A 27739-nucleotide genomic window follows, 5' to 3' on the forward strand; every position below is an offset into this window, starting at 1 on the left:
ACTGAGCACTTAGTGTATAGAATACAACTGCTTTCACCATCTCAATTGATATCTTGTTAAATTACACACACATGTAATTCTATAAATCTTTATAACAAGTTTTAGAATTAAAGAGGAGACTCTGAGATTCAATAACACTGCCATACCCATTAAAAGTGCCAGCGAATGGATGAAAATATTACTGAAATTCATACTATATCTTAAACCACATTTTTTCACTTGCATGTTACTATTCAGATTGGAAGAAAAAGTGTGATATTTACTTCAGAAACTCTTAATAGATATAATTTAATATAATATATAAACTTATTTTATGTTCATACTTGCATAATTATATAATTTGTTATAAAAATAATCAGAGATGCTAAATGTAGTTTTCACTGATTCCTTGATTGTTTAATTTATGCTTTCCACGTTCTAAGTTTTATCATTATAAATTAACGTTTTCTGTGATCTTTCCTTTAAATACTTTATCACTTCCAGAACATGACTGGCGTTGATTTTTTTATGGGAATTTATTCTTTCAGTTCCTTCAAATTGTTGATTTTGCCTCACCATGAATTCTCTACTCAATAACTTATCAAATATTAAAGCTTTCTCATATTCATAAGTGAATGTTACATATGAATTTTCTGATGTACAATAAGATTTGACTTCTGGGAAAATGGTTTCCCACATTTGCTACACTCATAGGGCCTTTCTCCTGTATGAGTTATCTGATGTCTAAGGAGATGAGACTTCTTGATGAAGGCTTTGCCACATTTAATACATCCATAAGGTTTCTCTCCAGTATGAATTCTTTGATGGGTAACAAGCACAGAACTGTTGCCAAAGGCTTTGCCACATACAATGCATTGATATGGTTTCTCTCCTGTATGAAATTTAGAGTGTTTATAAAGGGATGAACTATACCTGAACGTTTTCCCACATTCCTTACATTCAAATGAGTTCTCAAGTGTATGCGATTTCATGTGTTGATTAAAGGAAGAATTCCAAGTGAATGATTTTCCACACTGACTGCATTCATAAGGCTTCTCTCCAGTGTGGAGTCTCTGATGGACCACGAGCTGTGCTTTATGTGTAAACGCTTTTCCACAATCACTGCACACAAAGGGTCTCTCTCTGTTATGAATTTTCTGATGAGTGGCAAGGTGTGCCTTGCTGCTATAGGCTTTCCCACAGTTGTTGCATGCAAACCGTTTTTTTCTTGTATGATTTTTTTCATGTCTAATGAAATTAAATTTCTTTTTAAAGACTTTCCCACATTCATTGCATTCATCAGAGTGTTCTCCATTATAACATCTATTATAATTAAGAAAGTCCAAAGTAGGTTGCAAACTCTTCCCATATGACTTACATTTATATGATTTTTTTCTTGTAGGATTAAGACTTGTGCTCATATTATAACCATGAAGTCTCTCCACAGTCTGAATTTTATTGAACATGAACAAAACTGAATTTAAAAAATTGTCTTTGCTTTTCTGGTGCTTGTCTGATTCATCAACAAGTGGGCAGTCAGCTTCTAAAAAGGAGTACAATGAAATGTTCCTAGTTAAATTTTTGCCATTGACAGTCATAGAAAGAAACTTGATTTCAAATCTAGTCTCATTCTGAAACAAGTATGTTTTCACCTTGCTCCTGAACTTTAAGAATAAAACTGCTAGGGAGGAAAAAGGAGACAGAATGACAGTGAGAATGGGTGGCTTAACTTGTGACCTGGAGGAAAAAAAAAAAACAGCAGTAAAATAGCACAAGGTAGTGAGGAGAGTACAAAGAAAATCAAAAAGTTGCTCAACAGGGTGTACGGTCAACTCACAGAACAAAGACAGCCCACTACGGAGATGTGATCAATGGACAGGGAGAGGAATAAGAGACAATGGAGTTAAGGGAAAATTAGATTTGGAAGAGGGAGATCAGAATCAGAATCCTCCCTACATAATTCCTAGATCACCCTGGTAGAATACCTCCCTTTTTTCTGCATTCATATCTCTTTTTTCCTCTTGGTCACCTGGCACAATATCAGTTCCCTTCAAGAGCATTTTTATATCTCCAGCCCTGTTGCTGCTGCTAAGTCGCTTGTCGTGTCTGACTCTATGCGACGACCCCATAGACGGCAGCCCACCAGGCTCCTCCGTCCCTGGGATTTTCCAGGCAAGAATACTGAAATGGGTTGCCATTTCCTTCTCCCTCTCCAGTCCTCTAACCTTATCCAAAAGAGGTTGGTGGAGTAAGACTGCAAATCCACATAAGCTGACTACATTATTAGAACTAGATGTATGGAAAGATCTGCCATCATGTTGAGGAGGAAAGAACAATGAGGACTCTAGGAATTGAGAGAACCAAGCAAGCACTTCGATGCAATGGGCAGTGTGAGGAGTCAAAGCGGAGCGGCAGGACGTCCTCCTACACAAGAGCTGAGGAAGAGAAAGAGCAGCCACGTGGGAGAGTGGAACTGAAGGTGTCATTTGGGAATCTGAGGATGTCATGTCAAGTGCACCCAGTCACTTCCCAAGGTATGTGCTTCCTAAAAAGCGTTTCAAAGGTGCCAGTCCCTCACTCACCAACTGGGACCCCAATTTCAAAGACTCCCATCTTCCTGGTTTTCTCTGACTCACCTGGAGAGCTCCAACATGAGTTCTCTCCCTCCACCATCCATGGTTCTTGTCCTTGCTCCACCTTGAATATCACTGTTGTTTCAGTAACTGGACACCCTGTTCCTGGGAAACAACACAGAACTGGGGACAAAGTGCTAGGAACAACTACCTCATAATTCAGGTTTGCCTCCTGGTGTCTTAGGGCCTGTGAAGGCTGACAAATGGGCTTCAGAACAGAAAAGACCCTTCTTCACTTAGGAGGCAGAAGCATACACACAGTACATGATCCCCAAAGGAGATTAAGAATCTTTGACTAATGAAGTTCAAGGCCAAACTTACTAATGCTTCATAATGTTCACAGCTTTCACATGTCTTAAAGGAAGGGTACTGTTAAAACATTCTGAGTTACACCTAAAAAGTTACCACCCACTGTCCTTACCCACTGAGATGAGGTTTCTAAAGTTCTCCAACATCACATCCCAATACAGGGTTCTCTGATCACAGTCAAGCAGCAGCCACTCCTCTGGGGTGAATTCCACAGCCACATCCTGGAGTGTCACTGATCCCTGTAATAGTACATGGATCTTCAAACTAAAGTGTGCATCATTTGGGGACTTGTAAGAGTCATGGCAGCCTCTTAGGATCATATCATGTTCATTGATGAGTTTTCAAAGTTATGTATGAAAACTACTATACACCTGATTCAGAAATTACTTTGTGATAGAAACAAAAATTATATTAAAAATATTCAAATAGTATCAGAACAATTCAATAGCAGAAAGAATAGTCTTTTAAATGAATGGTGTTGGACAGTTGGATATCCAAATGCAAAAGAGTGAAGTTGGACTCTCTCCAACCCGCACACCTCATATCATAATAAAAGAAAGTGAAGTCACTCAGTCGTGTCCGACTCTTTGCGACCCCATGGATTGTAGACTACCAGGCTTCTCTGTCCATGGGATTTTCCAGGCAAGAGTACTGGAGTGGGTTGCCATTTCCTTCTCCAGGGGATCTTCCCGACCCAGGGATTGAACCCGGGTCTCCTGCATTGTAGGCAGAAGCTTTTACCCTCTGAGCCACCAGAGAAGTCATCATAATAAAATTGAACTAAAAATGGATCAGAGACCCAATGTAAGAGTGGTTAAAACTACAGGTAACCTTTGAACAACTTGGGGGTTAGGGTGCCAATCCTCCCCACAGCCAAAAATCCAGTAAGTTTATAGGTACCTCCATATCTGTGGTTCCACAACCATGAATTCAATGAACCACAGGTCATGTAGTACTGCAGTATGTATTTACTGGAAAAAACCTGCACATAAGTGGACCCACACAGTTCAAAGCTGTGTTATTCAAGGGTCAACTGTATATAATTCTTACATGAAAACAAGGGAGTAAATCTTTATGACCTAGGATTAGGTAAAAGTTTCTTAGACATGATAGAAGAAGTGTGATAAAAGAAAAAATAGATAAATTGGAATTCATCAAAATTAAGCATTTTGTGCTTCAAAGGACACCATGAAGAATGTGAAACTGACAACTCACAAAATAGCAGGAAATATTTGTAAATCATCTATCTGAAAAGAGAGTTGTCTCTAAAAGAAAAAGAATTCTTACAACAACAAAAAGAAAACTCAATCTAAAAATCGGCAAAGGATTTGAACAGACATTTTCCCAAAGACAGATATGATCCAAAAGCACATGAAAAGATGTACAAATCAAAATCACAATGAGATATCACTTTACATCCAATAGGATGGCTAAAATCAAAGGCAGACAATGACAAGCTTTTCGCAAGGGTAGGGAGAAACTAGAACTCTCATACACTGCTGATGGAATTGTAAAATGGTGCAGCAACTATGGAAAACAATTTAGGAGCTTTTCAAAACATTAAACATAGAGTTACCACATACCCAGCAATTTTTCCTAGGTATATACCCAAAAGAGTTGGGAACATAAGTCCACACAAAAACCATACACACATGTCCATGGCAGAATTCATAGCAGGCAAAAGTGGTAACAATATGGGTATTGAGCAAGTAATAAATGAATAAACAAAATGAGGTATATCCATATGATCCAATATTATTCAGTACTAAAAGGACTCTATGACATAGATGATCCTTGAAAATATTGTGCTAGGTGAAAGAAGCCAGTCACAAGAGATCACATATTGTATAGTTCCATTTGTATGAAATTTTCAGAACAGGCAAATCCATAAAAACATAAAGTAATTCAGGGCTGGGGGAAGGAAGGAATGGAGAGTAACTGTTAATGGGTATGGGGTTTCTTTTGAGGATATGAAGATGTTCTGAGATTAGTGATGACAGTTTCACAATTGTGCTAATATACTGATTTTAAGGTGATCAACTTATAATAAGTAAATTAAGTCTTAATAAAACTATTTTAAAATATTGCTTATATGTTCTTCATTCATTCACTCATATAATATTTAATGAGGATATACCAAGTACAGTACTAGTATACAATTATTACTGCCCTCAGCAATCTTACAGCTTATTAAACACTACAAAATAAATGTATAAAGGTAATTAGATGTTAAACTGGCTATAAGGTTAATAGGCTAGACTTATATAAGCATAATAAAATAGAAAAATACAGATTTTTATATGATAAAATATATCCTAACCATAAATCAAAATCATTTTTAATTTAAACTGAAATTAAAAAGGCACATAGCAACATTTCTAAACTTTTTTTTAATGCCACAGAAATAATTTTATTTAGAAGAAATATAATTTTGTAAATAAAATGTAACTGGAAAACAGTTATGCCTATTTGTTTTACTTCAACTACAAGGGTAGAGTTGAGTAGTTGTCACAGAAGGTATATAACCTTCAAGCCTAAAATATTTACTGTTTGTCCCTTTAAGGGGAACAGTATTAGAAATTCTTTAAACTGTTATGTTAAAAGCATGAAATATATTATTGACAAGTATAAAAAAGCATATGAGGAAAAAAGTTCCCAATTTATGAAAATAATCTTAATAAGCTAAGAATCCTTAACTTGATTAAAAATAAAAAGACAAAGAACAACTATCTACCAGAATATAAGACACTGAAAGAATTACCATTAAAAGTGGACCAGAAAGGATTTTGGCTAGCAATTATATTCAAAATTATAGTACTAGAAATTCTGTCCATTGCAATAAGACAAAAAAAAGAGACAAGCAAATAAGGGACAAAACTCCATTTGAAGAGAATATGATGATCTATCTAGAAAATCTAAGAATAAACTAAAAAACTCTTAGACTTAGTAAGAGTTCTGTAAGCTGAATAAAGTCAAACAGACAAATCCATACTTTCCTATGCACCAGAGTAGCCAGTTAGAAAATATCATGAAAAAAATATTCATCCCATTCTCAATAGCAACTTAAACCATGTGTAAGAATAAACATTATAAGAAATGCATAAGAATTTCCATAAAAATCTATACAACTATAATGAAGGACCAAAATAAAAATGGAAATAAAATGGAGAACTCATTACTGAAAAGTTATGAAATTCTCTCCAAATTTATCTAAAAGTATAATGCAATCACAATAAGGATACCTAATCTATCCCCTGGGTTGGGAAGATCCCCTGGAGGAGGGCATGGCAACTCACTCCAGTGTTCTTGCCTGGAGAATCCCATGGACAGAGGAGGCTGGTGGGCTACAGTCCACAGAGTCGCAAAGAGTCAGACACAAATGGGCGACTAAGCCCAGCACAGCCCAGCACACACGACTTACACATGGAACTCTTGGCACTGTGCTCTCCGTTTACTCTAGGGAACACTCCTAAGAAGGTCACTGGAAATTGGATGTTACATTTATCACAGAATTGTTACTGGCAATACTGTTGCTAACATAACCTCTTTGAAACCCTATTGTAAGATATTTTCTTTGGAGAACTGTGCTAGGATAAATTTTACTTTTCAGGGGAATTGTTCTGCTTTATACTCCTGGACAAAGCCAATACTTTGGTTGGCTACCTATTTTCTACGATCACCAGAAAGAGTGGGTACACATATGAAGCTCTACCTAAATGCTGACCAACCCTATAACCTGGATATCAATTTATCAATTTTCTGAATTTCCTACTGGATCTGATCTATTCAGTCTACATTCCTCCCAAACTATACATCTCCTCTTTATAAGGATTTTTTAAAAAGAGATTTGGACCTCTTGTTTTCTGAAACGGCACACACTCTGTCTACGGACTGTGTATCTCTTTAAATAAATCCACTTCTTACCCATTAAAAAAAAGAGACAGATTTTGATAACAATAAATGGATGCCTTACCTTGAAGTTGATCATTTCTGCCTCTCTTGCACAGAGATCTATGAAAGTAGAAATGGGGAAGAGAATAAAGACATGAAATACCAGGACAGCAATGGAGAACCCTGCTCTATGAGAACAGAAGCACACACAGTGCAGTCTGAGAAAATGCCACCCAGTGAGAGAATGACACTTCCAGCAAGTCAGAAATGTCCACATTTTATAAGCAACGATGTTATATTAGTAGGCTGTACATTTCTATCCTATTGATCTTAATAGCAAATCATTAACCTTTAAACCAGTGACAGGTTTTTTGCTCCCAGAAATTCATTCTAAGTAGATAATAATGAATGAGTTAAAGTGATAACTAAAAGCCTGATCTCTCAAGCTCAGTTATCTTTGGAAGTCATTCCTTCCTGTGATTCTCTGGCCTGTGTTCTGTAGGTGAATTGGGTAAGAGATCTCAAATTAGGTTTTATGAAGAGGCTGGATGCAGGGACGGGGTGGCAGGGGCTTGGGGGTGGGTGTGGGTATTTTTTTTTAAGCTGAAGTCTTCAATTGAGACTCTAAATCTCAATCTCTCTCTCTCAATCTCACCATCTCCTACAGGCCCAATCTGGGCTTTTTGAAAGTCCAACCAGCACTGCTAGGGCCCTCGAAAGGCTAAAATGCACAAGAGGCACTCTCAGCTTTATTTACAATCATCACTGGAAAATCTGCAGATTCACCAAGGGTTTTTTTTTTTTTAATTTATTTTGTGTTGGGGTATAGCCGATTAACAATGTTGTGGTAGTTTCAGGTGAACGGCAAAGTGAGTCAGCCATACATATACCAAGAGCTGTTTTTTTTTAAATGATGACAAACCAAAATTTACTCAGCATATATAAAAATATTTTGAAAGAAAAATAAATCCAGTGATTTGTTTGGCAGGTTCTTCTCATCTTGCAAAAAGAATGAAACTTGAAGGAAACTCATCTGGAGTTTAACTCTCAGATCATCTATACTAAACTGCCTGAGTCCAGGCAAGTTAAACTCACCTTTCTGCTTCAGTTAACTCATATACCAAAGAGAGATAATATTTACTTCAGATGATTGTTGTGAGTGTTGACTAAAAAAATATAGTCACAATCTGAAAGTAGAGAGTTATTTTATTTGGTGGGAGTGTTAGCCTGGGAGACAGCATCTCAGTAACTCTGGGAAAACTGCTCCAAGGAGGCAGGAGAGGAAGTCAGGCTATATACAAGTTTGCAACAATGGAAGCAGGCAGGCTGAACATCAAATATTAATACCAAGTTAAGGAATTTAGCATTCTGTGTATGGGAAGATGCAAGCCTCTGGGCTCACTGAATTCATTCCGTTCATATGCACCTCACTCTCTGGGGCTAATACTGTTTCCTTGTTCACCTTACTTTTGGCAATCCCCCAGCTCCAAAGCAATCACCGTACGGAGGGGGGCGGGCAGCAGCTTCTGCTGGATCGCAGTTTTAGCAGCCCTCATTCACATTTGGAAGCCAGGTATCACTGATAGCTGTGACATTTCTTGTTTATTAATACGGCAGGAGATATTTTCTCTAAAAATGTTTTCTTCCTAGATCCCTTAAAATGGTTTACTATTTCCTTTTGCAGACTCTGGTAGGGCCAAAGGTGCTTTTGTCATCAGGAAAGGTGCAGTTTAAAGCACAAGAGCAGGAATGCAAACTGAACTTGCTCAAGCCGCAACTGGGATCTAGGAACCCATGGAGTGGCAGTTGGACCCTTCCCTTGCTTTCTTTGAACTACTCCAGAATGTGATAGGACCCACACACCCAAACTGGAAGCCACCGCATGTGAGGGTTTTCACGTTTTATTTTCGTAGGGTAAGCCAATAAAGCGGTCCCTTTCTTCCTGCCCCATCCTTACATCCCCCAAGTTCTGTAGAGTCATACTTGCCAGCTTTGCACCGCCACACTCCCAGCTCCGGCTCTAAGCTGAAGATCAGGTTACGGAGATCTCCCAGATCCGGGAGATACCCCAACTCTCACTTCATGCAGTACTGGTTCGAAAATTACAGAATACCGGCTACCACCCCACTGCGCGTGTCCGGAGATAACTCTGCCCAGAGTTCCCAGGCTTCCGCGGGGTGCAGGCTATTCATCCAATACTACATTTCCCATAAAGCCTATGGAGCTTATTTCTGGAATGCGTCGGTTCTGCCTCCTTAGAGGGAGGCTCCAGGTATGGAATCTCGGGCTGCTTGAAGAGACGTGCTCACTTATAAAAGGGAGATGTAGATATCATTTTTGCTTAAAAGCTATAGGCCTCAGAATTTTTAAATACTGGAAAATCTAAGTCAGCAGTTTGCTAAGAGAATAATTTGCCTTTATTCAGTTCAGTCTTTTCTAGTAATACAGTAGCTTAGGTCAGAAACATGAAGAGGACCCAATAAAGAAGACTGAGACGGAATAATCCTGAGGCAGATGGAAAAGCAGGAAGGTTTGGATCTGCAAAATCAAGGGAAGAGAACGTTTCAAGGAGGAGTGATCCATTGCGCTAAATGCTGCTGATAGGTTAGGTCGGATGAGAAGTAATAATTGACCATTGGATTGAGCAATGTGGGGATGGCTGAAACATGCCCTTTTTGATGAAATCTGATAAGAATTAGGAGTGAGATGAAACAATGGGAGAAGGCAAGTACTTATAGACATACTCCTTCAATTTTTAAAAGATGAACAGAAAAGTAAAACTGTCCATTGCAGATGAATTTGGGGTTCAGAATTTTTTTTTAAGATGGAAGAAATTACAGTGTTTGTATCCTAATTAAAATGATACAGACAGTGGAGAGGGGAAAATCAACAATACTGGAGAGACAGGACAGTCGCAAGAGCAAAGTCCTTGAGGAAAGAAGGGATGGAATCCAGCACACAATTGGGAGGATCAGTTCTAAGCAAGAGCCTGGGCAATTTATTCATTGAAATAACAGGAGAAGCAGAATCGATAGGTACAAATTTGGTGGGGGGAGAATGAGGATATCCTCCCTGAGTGTTTCTATTTTATAAGTGAAATTGGAAGCTCAAAGTGAAATTAGGGAGAAGGTATTTGAGATATGAGGAAAGAAAAGATAAGAAATTCTGCAGTAGATTGATTCTAATATTTTTTTCATATTTCAACATATGCAAAATTGCTATCTCACAAATGATGACATGCCATAGTTTAATTGGTAGTCTTTTTTCTTTCCTAGTAATATGTAAAATAATGATGTATCTTACAATCAATGGCATCTGAGATTCTAATGTTAGTTATTTAGGAATGTGGGGAAGTGAATGGATTCAGAAAATGAAGTACTATTACCCAGCACCATTAAGATCTCACTCGATGCTAGTAAGCCCTTGACTTTACTGGCGTTTTTTATGTCATAAACACATATTTCTATATCTTATTGTTAAAAAATCATTTCTTGACTTTAGTTCACTTGAGCAATTGTGCCATTTCCTAGCTTTCTTTCTTTTTTTTTAATGCTTGACTGTGTCCTGCAGTTTTGGTAGTTCTGTGACCGAGGATCAAACCCATGCCCCCTGCAGTTAAAGAGCAGTGTCTTTTGGGGGGGAGGGGGGGGCTTAACTTTTAATTTGGAAACACTTTTAAACTCACAGAAAATTTGCAAGCAGAGTACAAAGAACCATTTGCTTAGGACAACAATGACCTAAAAAAGGAACTTCAGTTCAGTTGCTCAGTCGTGTCAGACTCTTTGTGACCCCATGGACTGCAACACACCAGGCTTCCCTGTCCATCACCAACTCCCAGAGCTTGCTCAAACTCATGTCCATCAAGTCGGTGATGCTATCTCATCCTCTGTCATCCCCCTCTCCTCCTACCTTCAGTCTTTCCCGGCATCAGGATCTTTTTCAATGAGTCAGTTCTTCACATCAGGTGGCCAAAGTATGGGAGCTTCAGCTCCAGCCTCAGTCCTTCCAATGAATATTCAGGACTGATTTCCTTTAGGATTGACTGCTTTGATTTCCTTGCAGTCCAAGGGACTCTCAAGAGTCTTTTCCAACACCACAGTTCAAAAGCATCAATTCTTCAGTGCTCAGCTCTCTTTATAGTCCAACTCTCACATCCATACATTACTGGAAAAATCATAGCTTTGACTATATGAACCTTTGTAGGCAAAGTAATGTCTCTGCTTTTTAATATGCTGTCTAGGTTTGTCATAGCTTTTCTTCCAAGGAGCAAGCATCTTTTAATTTCATGGCTGCAGTCATCATCTGCAGTGATTTTGGAGCCCAAGGAAATCAGGTCTGTCAGTGTTTCCACTGTTTCCCCATCTATTTGCCATGAAGTGATGGGACTGGATGCCATGATCTTAGTTTTCCGAATGTTGAGTTTTAAGCCAGCTTTTTCACTCTCCTCTCACTTTCATCAGGAGGCTCTTCTTTAGTTCTTCTTTGCTTTCTGCCATAAGGGTGGTGTCATCTGCATATCTGAGGTTATTGATATTTGTCCCGGCAATCTTGATTCCAGCTTGTGCTTCATCCAGCCCAGCATTTCTCATGATGTACTCTGCATATAGGTTAAATAAGCAGGGTGACAATATACAGCCTTGATGTACTCCCTTCCCAATTTGGAACCAGTCTGTTGTTCCATGTCCAGTTCTAACTGTTGCTTCTTGACCTGCATACAGATTTCTCAGGAAGTAGGTCAGGTGGCCTGGTATGCCCATCTCTTTCAGAATTTTCCAGTTTGTTGTGATCCACACAGTCAAAGGCTTTAGTGTAGTCAATAAAGCAGAAGTAGATGTTTCTCTGGAATTCTCTTGCTTTTTCAATGATCCAATGGATGAAACCAGGAGAATAAACAAATATACCTCCTGCCCCCTACTGGAATCAACCAGACAGCACTGTCTTCCAACATGAGGGGTCCCATGATGCCCCCTCATCCTACCTAAGGACACTTAGCTGGCACTGGCTGGGCCCAAGCCTGCCTCTTGGAGGTGGTTGACCAACATCTCCAATGGTCTGGGTCACTTTGTGGTAGCGAAGTCTTAATCACTGGGTCACCAAGGAAATACCCCTAGCTTTCTTTCATAGGAAAATTTCTCTTACTTCTTGGTTCTGACTACATTTTCTCACCTTCAATTCTCTTAAGTACACTCTAATTGGCTTCTTGACCACAACTACACTCCTGAAACTGCTCTTGCAATTGATCAATGAAATTCCAATTGAAAAATTAAATGGACTTTCTTTGTCCTTATCATATTTGACTTCAACAGCATTTAAGAAAAATGAAATACTTCCTTATTTTGGTTTCTGCATCTCACGAAAGATAATTCCTCCCACCTCACTAATACTATTTTTCTATTTTCTTTATTGAATAGTCTTCCTCTATTCCACCTCCAAACATTGGAATACTCAAGAGTTTGGCCTTGGGTCTTTTCTTTTTGAAGTTTTCTTCAAATGGTCTCATTCAGCCCCACAATTTTAAATACCATTTATTTGATGTTAACTGACAAATCTGTATCTCCAGCCCTCATCTCTTCCCTGAATTTCTGACCCCTAATTCCTTATGCCTACTTGAAATCTCCCCCTAAAAGCTACCTTCAACTTCACATGTTCAAATCAGCCTATTAATCCTGTCCCCATCCACACTCCCACTATAACACTTCTCCTAGTTCAATAAATGTATCATTCACCTGGCTACTTGAGCAAAAATTTAGGAGCCATCCTTCATTTCTCCTTTCTTTGATTTATATGTATTTGGCTTTCATCCCCAATTCTAGATCAAAACTCTTGGAATTTCCTAAGATATGAGAATGAGCATGTCTTTTGTTATGTTAATGAGGTGGCTTTTGGACAGCACCTAAGGATAAGGGCTGACTGTCAGGAAAACCAAACCACATGATTAGAGGGTTAGAACTTTAAGTCCCACACCTCCTAACCTATGGGGAGGGGAGAGAGGCTGGAGGTTGAATCAATTGCCAATGGCCAACGATTTAATCAGTCATGGCTATGTAATGAAGACTCCATAAAACCCCAAAAGGGGACTTCCCTGGTGGTCCAGTGGTTAAGAATCCACCTGCTAATGCAGGGGACACAGATTCAGTCCCTGGTCTGGAAGATTCCACATACTGCAGGCAACTAAGCCTGTGTGCCACAACTCTTGAGACCATGCACCCCAGAGCCCATGTTCTGCAACAAGAGAAGCCACCACAATGAGAAGCCCACACACAACAACTAGAGCGTAACCCCTGCTCACAACCAGGTTGGTGAACACGTGAAGGTATGGGGAGAGCCATGTACCCATAGACGGCATGGAAGGTCTGCACCCTTTACCGATACCTTACCTTATGCATCTTTCCATATGGCAATTCTTCAGTTATATCCTTTAATAATAAACTGATAGTCTAGTATATAAAATGTTTCTCTGAGTTCTGTGAGCCACTCGAGTAAATTAATCAAACCCAAGGAGGAGGTTGTTGAAACCTCCAACCTATAGCCAGCAGGTCAGAAACACAAGTAGACAACCTGGACTTGTATCATTGAGGAGGAAAATATCCCTCCCATTTTCTGCATGTTTGTCTAGACTTCAGTGTCATTTCTAAATATTTGGTAGAATTCAGCAGTAAATCATCTGGGCCTAGAGTTTTCTTTGTGGGGAAGTTTTAAACTACAAAATCAATCTCTTTGTTGGATATAGGGCTATTTAGGTTGCAAATTTCTTCTTGAGAGAGGTTTGGTAGTTTGTATCGTTCAAAGAATTTTTCTATATCATCTAAGCTGTCAAATGTATTGGCATAAAGTTGTTTTTAATATCCCTCCCCTCCTTTTTTTAAAACAAATCCACACTTTTCATTTACTTTTCAGTAAGTTTAAGTTCTCGAAGGATACAGCATCACATGGATTCTGTGTTCAATGTCTTGTGTTGCTTTGGAATTGGCAAGAAACATGTCACTGTTTCCATGAGCTTGAGTTATCTTTCCCCAGATTACTAAGGTTTTCTGCCAGGAGTTACTGTATTATTCTTTGCTTTGTGCACAAAAACACATCTCTTGCCTAGACAGAATTCAGGTTCATCTCGAGTATCAGTCAGTCAGTCAGTTCAGTTGCTCAGTCATGTCCAACTCTTTGTATATCTCGAGCATATATACCTTCAATTTTCAGGACAGCTGCGTGCTCCCTCTGGCTCTGTAGACCCCACTTATAGCCAGCAAAAATAGCCTTGGACCACAGCCTTCCAGACATATTTGTCAATTCAGAAGTCCTTTTCCTAGCAGGCCTCCGCAGGATCCAAGATGGCTGCATAATATTCCCTTATTTTCTTTTAATATCTATAATATTTATAGTGCTGTCACCTCATTCCTGATATTGGTCATGTGTCTTCCCTCTCCCCCTTCCCACCCTAATTCAGTTCAGTTCAGTAGCTCAGTTGTGTCCGACTCTTTGCAACCCCATGAACCACAGCATGCCAGGCCTCCCTGTTCATCACCAACTCCCGGAGTCCACCCAAACCTATGTCCATTGAGTCGGTGATGCCATCCAACCATCTTCTCCTCTGTCATCCCCTTCTCCTCCTGCCCTCAATCTTTCCCAGCATCAGGGTCTTTTCCAATGAGTCAGCTCTTCACATCAGGTGGCCAAAGTATTGGAGTTTCAGCTTCAACAACAGTCCTTCCAATGAACATCCAGGACTGATCTCCTTTAGGATGGACTGGCTGGATCTCCTTGCAGTCCAAGGGACTCTCAGGAGTCTTCTCCAACACCACAGTTCAAAAGCATCAATCCTTCGGTGCTCAGCTTTCTTTATAGTCCAACTCTCACATCCATACACGACCACTGGAAAAACAATAACCTTGACCAGATGGGCCTTTGTTGACAAAGTAATGTCTCTGCTTTTTAATATGCTATCTAGGTTGGTCATAACTTTTCTTCCAAGGAGTAAGCATCTTTTAATTTCATGGCTGCAATCACCATCTGCAGTGATTTTGGAGCCCAGAAAAATAAAGTCAGCCACTGTTTCCACCGTTTCCCCATCTATCTGCCATGAAGTGATGGGACCAGATGCCATGATCTTAGTTTTCTGAATGTTGAGCTTTAAGCCAACTTTTCCATTCTCATCTTTCACTTTCATCAAGAGGCTCTTTACTTCTTCACTTTCTGCCATAAGGGTAGTGTCATCTGCATATCCGAGGTGATTAATATTTCTCCTGGCAATCTTGATTCCAGCTTGTGCTTCATCCAGCCCAGCATTTCTCATGATGTACTCTGAATAGAAGTTAAATAAGCAGGGTGACAACATACAGCCTTGATGTACTCCTTTTCTTATTTGGAACCAGTCTGTTCTTCCATGTCTAGTTCTAACTGTTGCTTCCTGACCTGCATACAGGTTTCTCAAGATGCAGGTCAGGTGGTTCTGGTATTCCCCATCTCTTTCAGAATTTTCCACAATTTATTGTGATCCACACAGTTAAAGGCTTTGGCATAGTCAATAATGCAGAAATAGATGTTTTTCTGGAACTCTCTTGTTTTTTCGATGATCCAGCAGATGTTGGCAATTTGATCTATGGCTCCCATCCTAATTGCTCTGGCTAGAACTTATCAGTTTTATTGATCTCAAAATCAGTTTTTGGTTTTTTTGATTTTTCTCTATTATCTGTTTTCTATTTCATTAATGTCAGCTCTGTTGCTTATTTCATTTTTATGCTTTCTCTGAATTTCATTTTTTCTCCTTTTTTTAGTTAAGGGAGACACTGAGGTCAGTAATTTGAGATCTTTCTTCTTTTCCAATTAGTGGCATTAATGGTATCAATTAGGTATCCAATTAGGCATTTAGTGTTATCAATTTCCCTGAAATATGCTGCCTCCCACACATTTTTGTATATTTTCATTTTCAATTAAATATAAGTAATTTCTCTTTTTGTGATATCTTTATTGACTCATAGGTTACTTTAGTGTGTAATTTAGTTTGCACATAATTTTTGATTGTTCAGATATCTGTCATCAACTCTAACTTAATTCCACTGTGATCAGATAGCATACTTTGTATGACTTTCATCCACATAAATTTATTCAGATTTGTTTTATGGCCCAGAAATAGTTTATTTTGATAAATATTCTATGTTCACCTGAAAAGAAAAGCATGCTACATAAGATTTTTTATGTCTAATCACATACACCCAACATATGTATTTGATTTATATTTAAATATATGTGATAGATCCAAAAAGTATCTTGAAGAACTTTATCCAACTTCCTATTGATGGTTATTTTGGGATTCAGGATTTACAGGTATGCATGTAAGACCAAGATTTACTTTCTACTTTATACCTTATTATAGTGTTTGTAGTAGGAAAAGATAGGAAATAGCTTAAGTATATATAAATAGAGGCCTAATTAGATAAACAGTATATCTTTACAATGGAACCCTTTGCAGCAGCTAAAAGGAAGGAGGTGAACTATAAATACTAATATGAAACAACTCTAAAATACATTGATAAGTAAAAGAAACAAGGTGTGTTGAAGTTGAAAAATATTGTATATCAAAAAAAAAGAAAAATATTATATATCTTAAATGAGATACTAAAAGCACTGATGAAATATTCAAACTGGCCTTCAGTAATATTTTGTTCATCAAAAGACACCATGACAGACTAAAAAGGCAAGCCACAGACTGGAAAAAAATACTCCCAATAAAGATATTCAATGAATGTTGTGTTTATTGGAGACATTATTAAAGAACAGCAGAAGTGAAGTTCAGTGGAATTAGAGATACTGAGGCTGGGATAACAATTCTTAGCTTACTTGTATTCCACATTCACAGAATCTGCTTATGAGGCTTAATCAGTATTCCTGGGATACTGACCTGGAATTCAATACAGTTCATTTTTCACTTCATCCAGACCTCTAGGACTTAGACCCTCCCCTTGTTCCCAAGTCAACAGAACCATCTGCATTTTTTGCTTCCACATGTGAGGATCTGACAACCTGGTGGACTATGACACCACTGTAATAGTTCTAGTTTCGGATCCATCTGAGATAAATCATTCTGCAACATGTTAGCTTTTACCATGTCAGCTCCTCCTCTGGAATACTACTTTGCTCTCATTTACTTTTAAAAGCTATTGACACAGTAGAATATTACTCAGTCTTAAAAAGGAAATTCTGGCACATGCTATAGCACCTTGTAGAAACCTTGACTGAGAAAAACGTAGGGAAGAGACTTAAAAGAAATGGAAGAATCTTCTTAGGAAAACAATGATTGTGCTCGAGCCACGATGAGCATTTGTCTTTTTGGCAACCTGTGGCAAAGATCTAGGGATAGTGTAATCCCAGATCTCTCCCACTCAGCCATGAGCCAGGGTCTTGGATTTGTGAGGTTAGAGGCTGAGAAAATATGAAAAGAACCAAAATAAGAACACTCTCCAAGAAATTCAAGCTCGGTTGAAAAGACTGGTCCTCTTTAACTCTGCTGAGTATATTAGATGCAGGAACCATCAAAGTTCTTGAAGGCACATCTGTTCATTTGGCCTTTTTGACTTGTGGCTCTCGTGTGGCACTGGTCAACCCACCGCTCTTCTTCCACTCACAGATATCTGCAAAGTTGCACATCCGGCATTTCCAGGCCTCCTCCACGTCAACCCCTTGAGGCTCTCGGTGGCCCATCCAGTAGGTCATATAATGCTGTACTTTGCTTCTCATCTCCTTCTCTTCAAAGGCCACTATCTCTGTACCCAGCACAGTGGCAGTCTTTTGGTGGACATACTCAATTTTCAGGCTATCAATAAGTGGGAGGTCAGACAGTGTTAGAGACAAGAAGACCAGTTCTATGAGGTCACCCAAGGACTTCACAGAATAGCCTCCCTGCTGGGCATGCCTCAGCACTGAAGGTCCCAGTGGTTTTTCTGGATGCAATTTTGTGTGGTGGATTAGGCTAGCAGCAGTCACTTTCCCCTGTACCATGGCATCAAAGATATATTTGTACAGGCTGACTTGAAAACTATCTTTTTTTTTCTGAGCGTCTGAAGGGAGCACAGGGTTCCCACGTGTCTTGAGTTCCACCAGTTCCAGTTCCCCGCTGGCTGTATAGTACAGCTCATCAATCACACCAACAAGAAGCACACCCTCCACTTCTCCAAACACTGGAAACTCTCTGATACGCCCTTCTGACTGCAGGGTAGGAATCATTGATAATATGTTCAGAAACTTAACTGCCCAGGCATCTTCTTTACTGGTGATGGGGATACTCACAAGATCATGAACTTCTAGTTCTCTAGCTAGGTGGATGCTGGCACCAGTATCCAAAATAGCTGATTTCTTGGGTGTCAAGAAACCAGGAAGCTCCTTTCCAAATACCATTTGCTGTTCACACCAGTTCTGAGTAGACAGGTCAGTGACATACAAATAATTAAGATGAAATCGCTCCATAGGTGATGAGAACTCCAATCTTCTTTTCAATTTTGGTAAACTTATGAGCTTGTCATCCTTCTCAGGTAATTCATAAGAAGGACCAGGCTTGCTAGGTGAAGCACTTGACTCTTCCGAATCCTCCAGGTCCAAAAATTCTGAGTCACTCAAGTCTGAGAACCCAGAAGCCTCTGCTGACACCTTCTCCTCTTCCCCAGTCTCTGCCATGGCACAGCTCTGGATTGGGCAAAGGCTATACACATCATATTAAAGAAATGCATTATTCAAATGAAAAATTTCTCAAAAGCATTTCTGAATTCCAATGAGGTAAAAAAGATTCACAACTAATTATTTATATATAGTCTTTAAAGATGCTTATTAATTTATGAACAATTAGTAATGCTATAGAGTTGTAGCACACATGCAGTTTACAATAAGGCTCACTGTATCGTCCATATATGAATACTTGGCAAATATTTTTTAAGTGCAAAATAGTTTTATTCCTAAATCTGGCGCTAACATATTATGTGACTTTAAGCAAATCACTTTCCTCATCCTCAATTTCTTCATTTAAAAGAAGATTTAAGGTTTGTCATTTTTCCTTAAAAGCTCTCCTAGGGCTTCCCTGGTGGCTCAGTAGTAAAGAATCTGCCTGCCAATGCAGGAGACATGGGTTTGATCCCTGGTCCAGGAAGATCCCACATGCTCAGGAGCATCTAAGCCTGTGTGTCACAACTATTGAGCCTGTGCTCTAGAGCCCATGAGCTGTAACTACTGAAGCCTGCGTACCCTAGAGCCCATGTTCCACAAAAGAAGTCACTGCAGTGGGAAGTCCATGCACCATAACTAGAGGGTAGCCCCTGCTGGCTGCAACTAGAGAAAAGCCTGCACAACAAAAAAGAACCAGCACAGCCAAATATAAATAAATAAATAAAATTATATATATATATATATATATATAATCTCTACTGCCTTGGGATATTATTTCATTATTTTAAGTAAATACAGAACATTGTAAATGTTGTAGCAATGTCTGCCAGTTTATCATGGACTGCTTCTATACTTCCTTTGTATACAAAGTCCTTGGCTAGGAAAACAAATCTCAATACCAAACTGCTCCATGAGAAAAATCAGCTCTACAATGACTGTTTCAGGAACACGGTGTGGCAAAATTAAAAAACTAACTACAGATAAATACAAATAGACCTACCCATATACAAAGTAATAGCATACAGTAGTAAGAGGATATTCACAGCAATATGCAGAAATCAGTTGTTTTTTCTATTTGAGATATATTAATACTTTACTGCCTTTATAAATTCTTCCTAACATAATAGAAATTGATGTTTCTTGCTAAGTTTTATTTTCTCTCCCCACAAGAAATTAGCTTATGATGGAAAACATCTGCCAGTGAACACTCTTAAAATATTACATGCTTGCTAAATCACTTCAGTCATGTACAACTTTTTGCGACCCTATGGACTATAGCCCACCAGGCTCCTCTGTCCATGGGATCCTCCAGGCAAGAATACTGGAGGGGGTTGCCATGCTCTCCTCCAGGGGATCTTCCTGACCCAGGAACTGAATCCACATCTGTTATATCTCCTGTATTAGCAGGTGGATTCTTTAGCACCAGCACCACCTGGGAAGCCAACAAATACTACTGGATTTTGCTATAAATAATAGTGGATATTGGGAATTCCCTGGTGGTCCAGTGGCTTGGGCTCCATGCTTCTACTGCAGGGGGCACAGGTTCGATTCCTGGTTGGAGAACTAAGATCCCACATGCTGCAAGGCACAACCAAAATGTGCTAGACACTGAGCCAAGTGCTTCACATTTAATATCTCACTACTTTACTACAGGACAAGTACTCTCTCTCTTTACAACAAGCAATTTCACAAACACAAGAGATAGAAAGAATAGAACAATGAACACAATCTAGTTAGCAACTGTTGACATGTTGCTGTGTTTGCTTCTTTCAGGTGCTTTGTTTTCAGTTTAACTATTTTGATGTAAATTACAGACAGCATAATGCTTCAAATGCTTCAGCATGCATTTCCAAAGAAGACTTCTACATTAACTACAATATTATCACATCTAATAAAATGAATAATTCCCTAATACTCTAGTCCATATTCAAATTTCCCCAAGTGCCCTAAAAACATCTTGACATTGTCCAGATTCCAGGCCGGCCCACAAGCATAGTAAGTCAGGCAGCACTTTTAGATATCTTATCTAAAGGGAGTGGGTCTTGGAATTCTTGAGCCCCTGGAGGTCGAGCCAACTGCTCAGGGTATAATGAAGTTCTGTGACTCACAAGATAAACAGTATTGTTAAAAGATTAAAGTAAAACCAGAACTGCATTGAAAACTGATAATGTATCAGTTTGCCGCCTGGATTTTTAAGTGGGAACTCCCAAAACTGCAGTTTGAAGTCTCACCCGTGGCGTGGACACACTACCTGGGACCTTTTCCCAACTGGGACTCCAGGCTGCTGAATAAGAAGGGACTTCCCAGTGTTGTTCATATCTGGATGTTGGCCAGCCCAATTTGGTGATGTATGTCCTGTTACTTTTCTCTATTGTTTCTTTTCTTTTAATGGCTGTATATTGAAATTAAGTCAGATAACCTCCTATAAAAAATTGAATTGTTTGTGAGTAACACGTGGTTTCTTTTGTTAATGAATCCTTCAAACCTGAAATGAAAGTAAAACTTTAAGCAAAATATAAACTGGTACCATAAGCAGGATTCATGAAGCAAAATGCCATAAGAGATTAAGATTAATGAAGTTTTTAATTCCTGGATGGGAAGATTTGCCTTACTGCTCGTTAGTTACTGAATGGGGCGTATCCACCGGATTGTGTGAGAACTGAGACCCCAAATTAAAGCACACCAAAACTTTAGAATTTATTGAGTGTTTGCAGCTCACGCCAATTGAGAAAGGATAAGAATGTACTGCACTGGGTCAGAGAAGCTGATCTTCCTCTCTGCCTTCTGTAAGGTACATGAAGCCAAATTAAAACTGGCTGAAGAGAAGTCAAAATTGGAGAAAGAATTATGCAATTTGCAAGGACAACTGTCCATGTTACAATGTCAAAGATTTATTTTAGCTGACCAAGTCCATTTTCCAGTTGGTAGCCAAAAAAGTCACTATAAAGGTTGCAGAAACTATGAGCCATGCTGTGTAGGGCCACCCAAGATGGACTGGTCACAGTGCAGAGTTCTGACAAAATGTGATCCACTGGAGAAGGGAAGGCAAACCACGTCAATATTCTCACCTTGAGAATCCCAGGGACAGTATGAAAAGGCACAAAGATATGACAATGAAAGATGAACTCCCTAGGTCAGTAGGTGCCCAATATGCTACTGGAGAAGAGTGGAGAAATAACTCCAGAAAGAATGAAGAGACAGAGCCAAAGTGAAAACAACACCCAGTTGTGGATGGGACTGGTGATGGAAGTAAAGTCTGATGTTGTAAAGAACAATATTTTATAGGAACCTGGAATGGCCGGTCCATCAATCAAGGTAAATTGGAAGTGGTCACACAGGAGATGGCAAGAGTGAACATCAACATTTTAGGGATCAGTGAACTAAAATGGACTGGAATGGGCAAAGTTAAATCAGATGACCATTATATCTACTACTGTGGACAAGAATCCCTTAGAAGAAATGGGGTAGCCCTCATAGTCAACAAAAGAGTCCAAAATGCAGTACTTGGGTGTAATCTCAAAAATGGCAGAATGATCTCTGTTCATTTCCAAGGCAAGCCATTCAATATCAGAGTAATCCAAGTCTATGCTCCAACCACTAATGCCAAAGAAACTGAAGTTGAATGGTTTCTGTGAAGACCTATAAGACCATCTAGAACTAACACAAAAAAAGATGTCCTTTTTATTATAGGGGACTGGAATGCAAAAGTAGGAAGTCAAGAGATACCTGGAGTAACAAGCAAGTTTGGCCTTGGAGTACAAAATGAAGCAGGGCAAAGGCTAATAGAGTTTTGCCAAGAGAATGCACTGGTCATACCAAAAACCCTCTTCCACAACACAAAAGAAGACTCTACACATGGACATCACCAGATGGTCAATACAGAAATCAGATTGATTACATTCTTTCCAGCTGAAGATGGAGAACTTCTATACAGTCAACAAAAACAAGACTGAGAGCTGACTGTGGCTCAGATCATGAACTCATTATTGCCAAATTCAGACTTAAATTGAACAAAGTAGAGAAAACCACTAGACTATTTAGGTATGACCTAAATCAAACTCCTTATGATTATAAACACAAGTGACAAATAGATTCAAGGGATTAGATCTGATGGATAGAGTGCCTAAAGAACTATTGATGGAGGTTCGTGATATTGTACACTAGGCAGTGATCAAGACCATCACCAAGAAAAAGAAATGCAAAAAGGCAAAATGGTTGTCTGAGGAGGCCTTACAAATAGCTGAGAGAAGAAGAGAAGCAAAAGGCAAAGGAGAAAAGGAAAGATATACCCATTTGAATGCAGAGTTCCAAAGAATAGTAAGGAGAGATAAGAAAGCCTTTCTCAGTGATCAATGCAAAGAAATAGAGGAAAACAATAGAATGGGAAAGACTAGAGATCTTGCAAGAAAATTAGAAATACCAAGGGAACATTTCATGCAAAGATGGGCACAATAAAAGACAGAAATGGTACGGACCTAAACAGAAGCAGAAGATATTAAGAAGAGGTGGCAAGAGAACTATACAGAAGAACTATACAAACTACACAGAAGAACTATACAAAAAAAGATCTTCATGACCCAGATAACCACGATGGTGTGATTACTCACCTAGAGTCAGACATCCTGGGATGCAAAGTCAAGTGACCTTAGGAAGCATCACTATGAACAAAGCTAGTGGAGGTGATGGAATTCCAGTTGAACTATTTCAAATCCTAAAAGATGATGCTGTGAAAGTGCTGCACTCAATATGCCTGCAAATTTGGAAAACTCAGCAGTAGCCACAGAACTGGAAAAGGTCAGTTTTCATTCCAATCCCAAAGAAAGGCAATGCTAAAGAATGTTCACACTACCGCACAATTGCACTCATCTCACACACTAGCTAGCAAAGTAATGCTCAAAATTCTCTAAGCTAGGCTTCAATAGTACATGGACTGATAACTTCCTGATGTTCAAGCTGGATTTAGAAAAGGCAGAGGAACCCCGAGATCAAATTGCCAACATCCGTTGGATCATCAAAAATGCAAAAGAGTTCCAGAAAAACATCTATTTCTGCTTCATTGACTATGCCAAAGCCTTTGACTGTATGGATCACAACAAACTGGAAAATTCTTCAAGAGATAAGAATACCAGACCACCTTACCTGCCTCCTGAGAAATCTGTATGCAGGTCAAGAAGCAACAGTTAGAACTGGACATGGTCATGTCAATGTATGACAAAACCCACTGAAATGTTGTGAAGTAATTAGTCTCCAACTAATAAAATAAAATTAAAAACAAACAAACAAACAAACAAAAAAGAACTGGACATGGAACAACAGACTGGCTCCAAATTGGGAAAGGAGTATGTCAAAGCTATATATTGCCACTCTGCTTATTTAACCTATATGCAGAGTACATCATGTGAAATTCTGGGTTGGATGAAGCACAAGCTGGAATCAAGATTGCCAGGAAATATCAACAACTTCAGATATGCAGATGACACCAATGTAGTGGCAGAAAGTGAAGAGGAACTAAGAGCCTCTTGATGAAAGTGAAAGAGGAGGGTGAAAAAGTTGGCTTAAAACTTAACATTGAAAAAACTAAGGCCATAGTAACCAGTCCCATCATTTCATGGCAAATAGGTGGGGAAACAATGGAAACACTGACAGACTTTATTTTTTAGGGTTCCAAAATCACTACAGATGGTGACTGCAGCCATGAAATTAAAAGATGCTTGCTCCTTGGAAGAAAAGCTCTGACAAACCTAGACAGCATGTTATAAAGCAGAGACACTACCTTGCTGACAAAGGTCTGTCTAGTAAAGCTATGGTTTTTCCAGTAGTCATGTATGGATGCAAGAGTTGGACCACAAATAAAGCTAAGCGCCGAAGAATTGATGCTTTTGAACTGTGGTGTTGGAGGAAACTCTTGAGAGTCCCTTGGACTGCAAGGAGATCAAAGCAGTCAATCCTAAAGGAAATCAGTCCTGAATATTTGTTGGAAGAACTGATACTGAAGCTGAAACTCCAATGTTTTGGCCACCTGATGTGAAGAAGTGACTCATTGGAAAAGACCCTGATGATGGGAAAGATTGAAGACAGGAGTAGAAGGGGACGACAAAGGATGAGATGGTTGGATGGCATCACCAACTTGATGGACATGAGTTTGAGCAAGCTTTGGGAGTTGGAGATGAACAGGGAAGCCTGGCATGCTGCTTGGGGTCCATGGGGTCACAAAGAGTCTGACACGACTGAGAGACTGAACAACAACATGCTCTTTCAGTCTAAACAACACTGAGGCTGACAGGGAAATTAAACTGGAGAAAGTCTTGTTCAGGCTTCAGAAGCATGAGGGCAGGTCCCTTACCTGGCTTCTGACCTGCCTGGACACTGCCCAGATTCAGTGCCTGCCCACAAGTATAGTAAGTCAGGCAGCACTTTAGACAAGAAAGGGAGTAGGTCTTAGAATTCTTGAGCCCCTGGAGGTCTGGCCAACAGCTCAGGGTATAATGAAATCCTGTGACTCACAAGATAAACAACATTGTAAAAAAATTAAAGTAAAACCAGAGCTGCATTTTTGCGCACAAATATGCGGGAATCCTTGAAACTGCAATGTGAAGTCTCACCAGTGGAGTGGATGCACTGCTTGGGACCTTTTCCCAACTGGGACTTCACATTGCTATTATCGAGGGACTTCCCAGCACTGTTTAAATTTGCATATTGACCAGCCCAATTAGGTGATGTATGTGCTGTTAGTTTTCTCTATTGTTTCTATTTCTTTTCTTTTAATGATAGTATATTGAAATTAAGTCAAATAATTTTCTATTAAAAAAACCTGAAATTGTGTGTAACAAGTTATTTCTTTTGTTAGCAAACCCTTCGAACCTAAAACGAAATTAAGACTTCTGGCAAAACAAACCTTTCATAGGAAAAAAAAAAAAGTATGATCAGTCCACTAGTATTTGACTTTGGATGCCCAGGAAAATAACTTGACACAGAATTTTAGCTGATTGAGGTTATAAGCCAAATTTCCTCCTTGCTACTCTAATGAACAATAAAAGAGATGCATTCACCAACTCCCATGGTAAAAGTTTTAACAATTGGTACCTTGAAAATGGTATAAATATTAATTATCATTGTACTTAACTAATTTTTAAATAGTCTAAATTCCCCCAAGGAAAGAAAACACAGATAACTGGAAGAAAATTATTTGCAATAAACAAAGGTAACACAATGCTCAGACTTCTGGGTATATCCTATTAAGTTATTGCTTTATAGGATACTTCAACAGAAATAAAACACAGGAGAACATTTGCACAAGTGTCTTAAACTATAAGTGGGTCTTAGATAATGATAGTGTCAAAATGAGTAATGTTATTTGGACAATGAAGTCTCTGAAAGTGGGAGAGAATCTTTACCCTTCATCAAAAAACAAAAGTTAAAAAGCATGACAGTGCACTGTCTCCCAAATTGCATCTGTATCTTTTTGACAGGAGATGATTTTACATGATACATAGATCAACACCTTCAGATACATCTTAAAATAAATATAAAGACTTTAGAGCATCTATCAAATGTATAATTTCATGCACAGTGTTTCTCAGTGCAAGTTTGTTTTTTAAAATAAAAGTTAAAAATTAAAAATATGAGAATAACAGTAATGCAGGTAGGACACAGGTATGGCATAAATAGGTGGTAAGTGAATAAGATGTTTGGGAAACACCAGCATAGTGTCAAGAGTCTGGGGGTCCTACAGCTCTAGATTCTGAATCTGACTAGGTCAATAGTATTTAGTAGTAGACTACTTTCCTTCTGAGTACTCTTGGGCAAATATTTCATTTTACTGAGGCTACTGACACATCGTTAAAATTAAAGTACTTCTTCCAACAGTACTTCTTCCAACACCAGCTTCTCTGGTGGTTTAGCCAGTAAAGAATCTCCTGCAATGCAGGAGACCTGGGTTCGATCCCTGGGTTGGGAAGATCTCTTGGAGAAGGGAATGGCTACCCACTCCAGTATTTCTGCCTAGAGAATTCCATGGACAGAGGAGCCTGGTGGGCTACAGTCCATGGGGTCACAGGGTTGGATATAACTGAGTGACCAACACTTTCCAACAGTACTTAGCTACCCAAATGATAGTGTGATGACACAGGAGACACTGCCACTCAACAAATGTGGGTCTCCTCCTTCCCAGAAAGACATAAGATAGTTTATTTATTCCCTCTGTCGAATTAAACTAAATTTTAGGAGAGAAAAAACTTCTACTCACCTGGGACTTGGCTGATCTTCCTCTTCACAGGGCAAGGCAAAATGCTAAACTGACAAGTCTAGGGGAGGAGAAAGGAGTTCTGAAAGACCAGGTCTGAAATTGGAGAATCCAGATTAGCAACCGCCGGACTTGCTGTGGTAAAAGAGCAACTTTTGGTCTTTTCTCACCTGACCAGTCAGTCAGTCCCTCACACTGTGGTGTTTCCTCCTCTCTGATCCTCACTGCACAGACTGTTGCCCACCCAGATCCTAGGTAATGCTTGCCTCTCTTTACGGGCAAATTCTCCATAACTTCGTTTTGCCCACACCCTGGATGCAGACACTCGATCCAATCCCTGCTTCCAGCAAGTAAAAGTGTCAACAATAGCGAAGGTCTCCCAGCAACTCCGAGGTCAGTTCCCTCTTCCAGCCCCAACCGGGGCTCAGAAGCTCAGAAAGAGGTCTCAAATCCAGAGGCTTTTCCTCCCTGACGGATTCCTGATGCCTCCGGAACTGCCACTGGCTTTACCACCAATATTCTGAATGGTTGGTACAAGCCCGGACTTGCGGGTCCCAGAAACTTCTGCTTTCAGCAGGGACCTTCCCACCATCCCCAAACCACTGTCACCCCGGGAGTCTCAAGCATGCCCAAAAGTTTACTGAGCACTCCCTTCAAGGCGCTAGAGGAGCGGCGAGAAGGGGATCGCTGACTTCGGGAAGGGGTCCCAGCCGACAGCAGGGTCTTCCAAGGTGAGAAGGAACTCAACCCACAGGAACAGACGAGATAAACCGCTACTCCGGAGCCGTTCCCACCCGGAGAAGGAGACGGGGGGACGTCGTAACCGCGGGTACAGATCCCAGGGTTCCAAAACGCAGCCCCTCAGCCCGCCACCCGCATTCGCCGGCCTTCTTCTAACCCTTCTGACCTTGGATACGCCTCCGAACCCAGGACTTCACCTGCTCCTCTTGAACTTCGCAACCGCTCCCGGACTCTTTCCCTTAGGCGCAAGTTCTAGTCAGGAAGAGGACCTGACTAGTCCTGTCTGGCTTCGCAGGAAAGC

The 27739-nt window shown here is 39.6% G+C and overlaps 2 protein-coding genes and 1 pseudogene across 2 annotated transcripts; all 3 read right to left on the reverse strand.

Moving 5' to 3' along the window:
* ZNF684 (zinc finger protein 684) lies at nt 1-27681 on the reverse strand. The gene is made up of 6 exons (XM_065915420.1): nt 27605-27681; nt 26701-26758; nt 6895-6932; nt 3034-3160; nt 2616-2711; nt 1-1522 (listed from the first exon to the last, which is right to left on the reverse strand). Exons 3-6 carry the CDS (start codon nt 6907-6909, stop codon nt 618-620), a joined length of 1143 nt encoding a protein of 380 aa, XP_065771492.1. The 5' UTR covers nt 6910-6932; nt 26701-26758; nt 27605-27681; the 3' UTR covers nt 1-617.
* Nucleotides 13715-14087, reverse strand: LOC136151640 (large ribosomal subunit protein eL33 pseudogene; annotated as a pseudogene).
* Nucleotides 16533-27739, reverse strand: EXO5 (exonuclease 5). The gene is made up of 3 exons (XM_065915430.1): nt 27605-27739; nt 26701-26758; nt 16533-18498 (listed from the first exon to the last, which is right to left on the reverse strand). The coding sequence occupies exon 3, from the start codon at nt 18471-18473 to the stop codon at nt 17361-17363; it is 1113 nt and encodes a 370-aa protein (XP_065771502.1). The 5' UTR covers nt 18474-18498; nt 26701-26758; nt 27605-27739; the 3' UTR covers nt 16533-17360.

This window comes from Muntiacus reevesi, chromosome 1 (assembly GCF_963930625.1).
Source record: "Muntiacus reevesi chromosome 1, mMunRee1.1, whole genome shotgun sequence".
NCBI classification, from domain to species: Eukaryota; Metazoa; Chordata; class Mammalia; order Artiodactyla; family Cervidae; genus Muntiacus; species Muntiacus reevesi.

Coding starts and splice junctions, on each gene's coding strand:
- ZNF684 (XM_065915420.1), bottom strand. Junction 2,712..3,033: donor TAGAAACCTCATCTCAGTGG/GTAAGGACAGTG, acceptor TCCCAGGAACAG/GGTGTCCAGTTACTGAAACA. Junction 1,523..2,615: donor CTCATGTTGGAGCTCTCCAG/GTGAGTCAGAGA, acceptor ACTCCTTTTTAG/AAGCTGACTGCCCACTTGTT.
- EXO5 (XM_065915430.1), bottom strand. CDS start 18,473: ATGGCAGAGACTGGGGAAGAGGAGAAGGTGTCAGCAGAGGCTTCTGGG.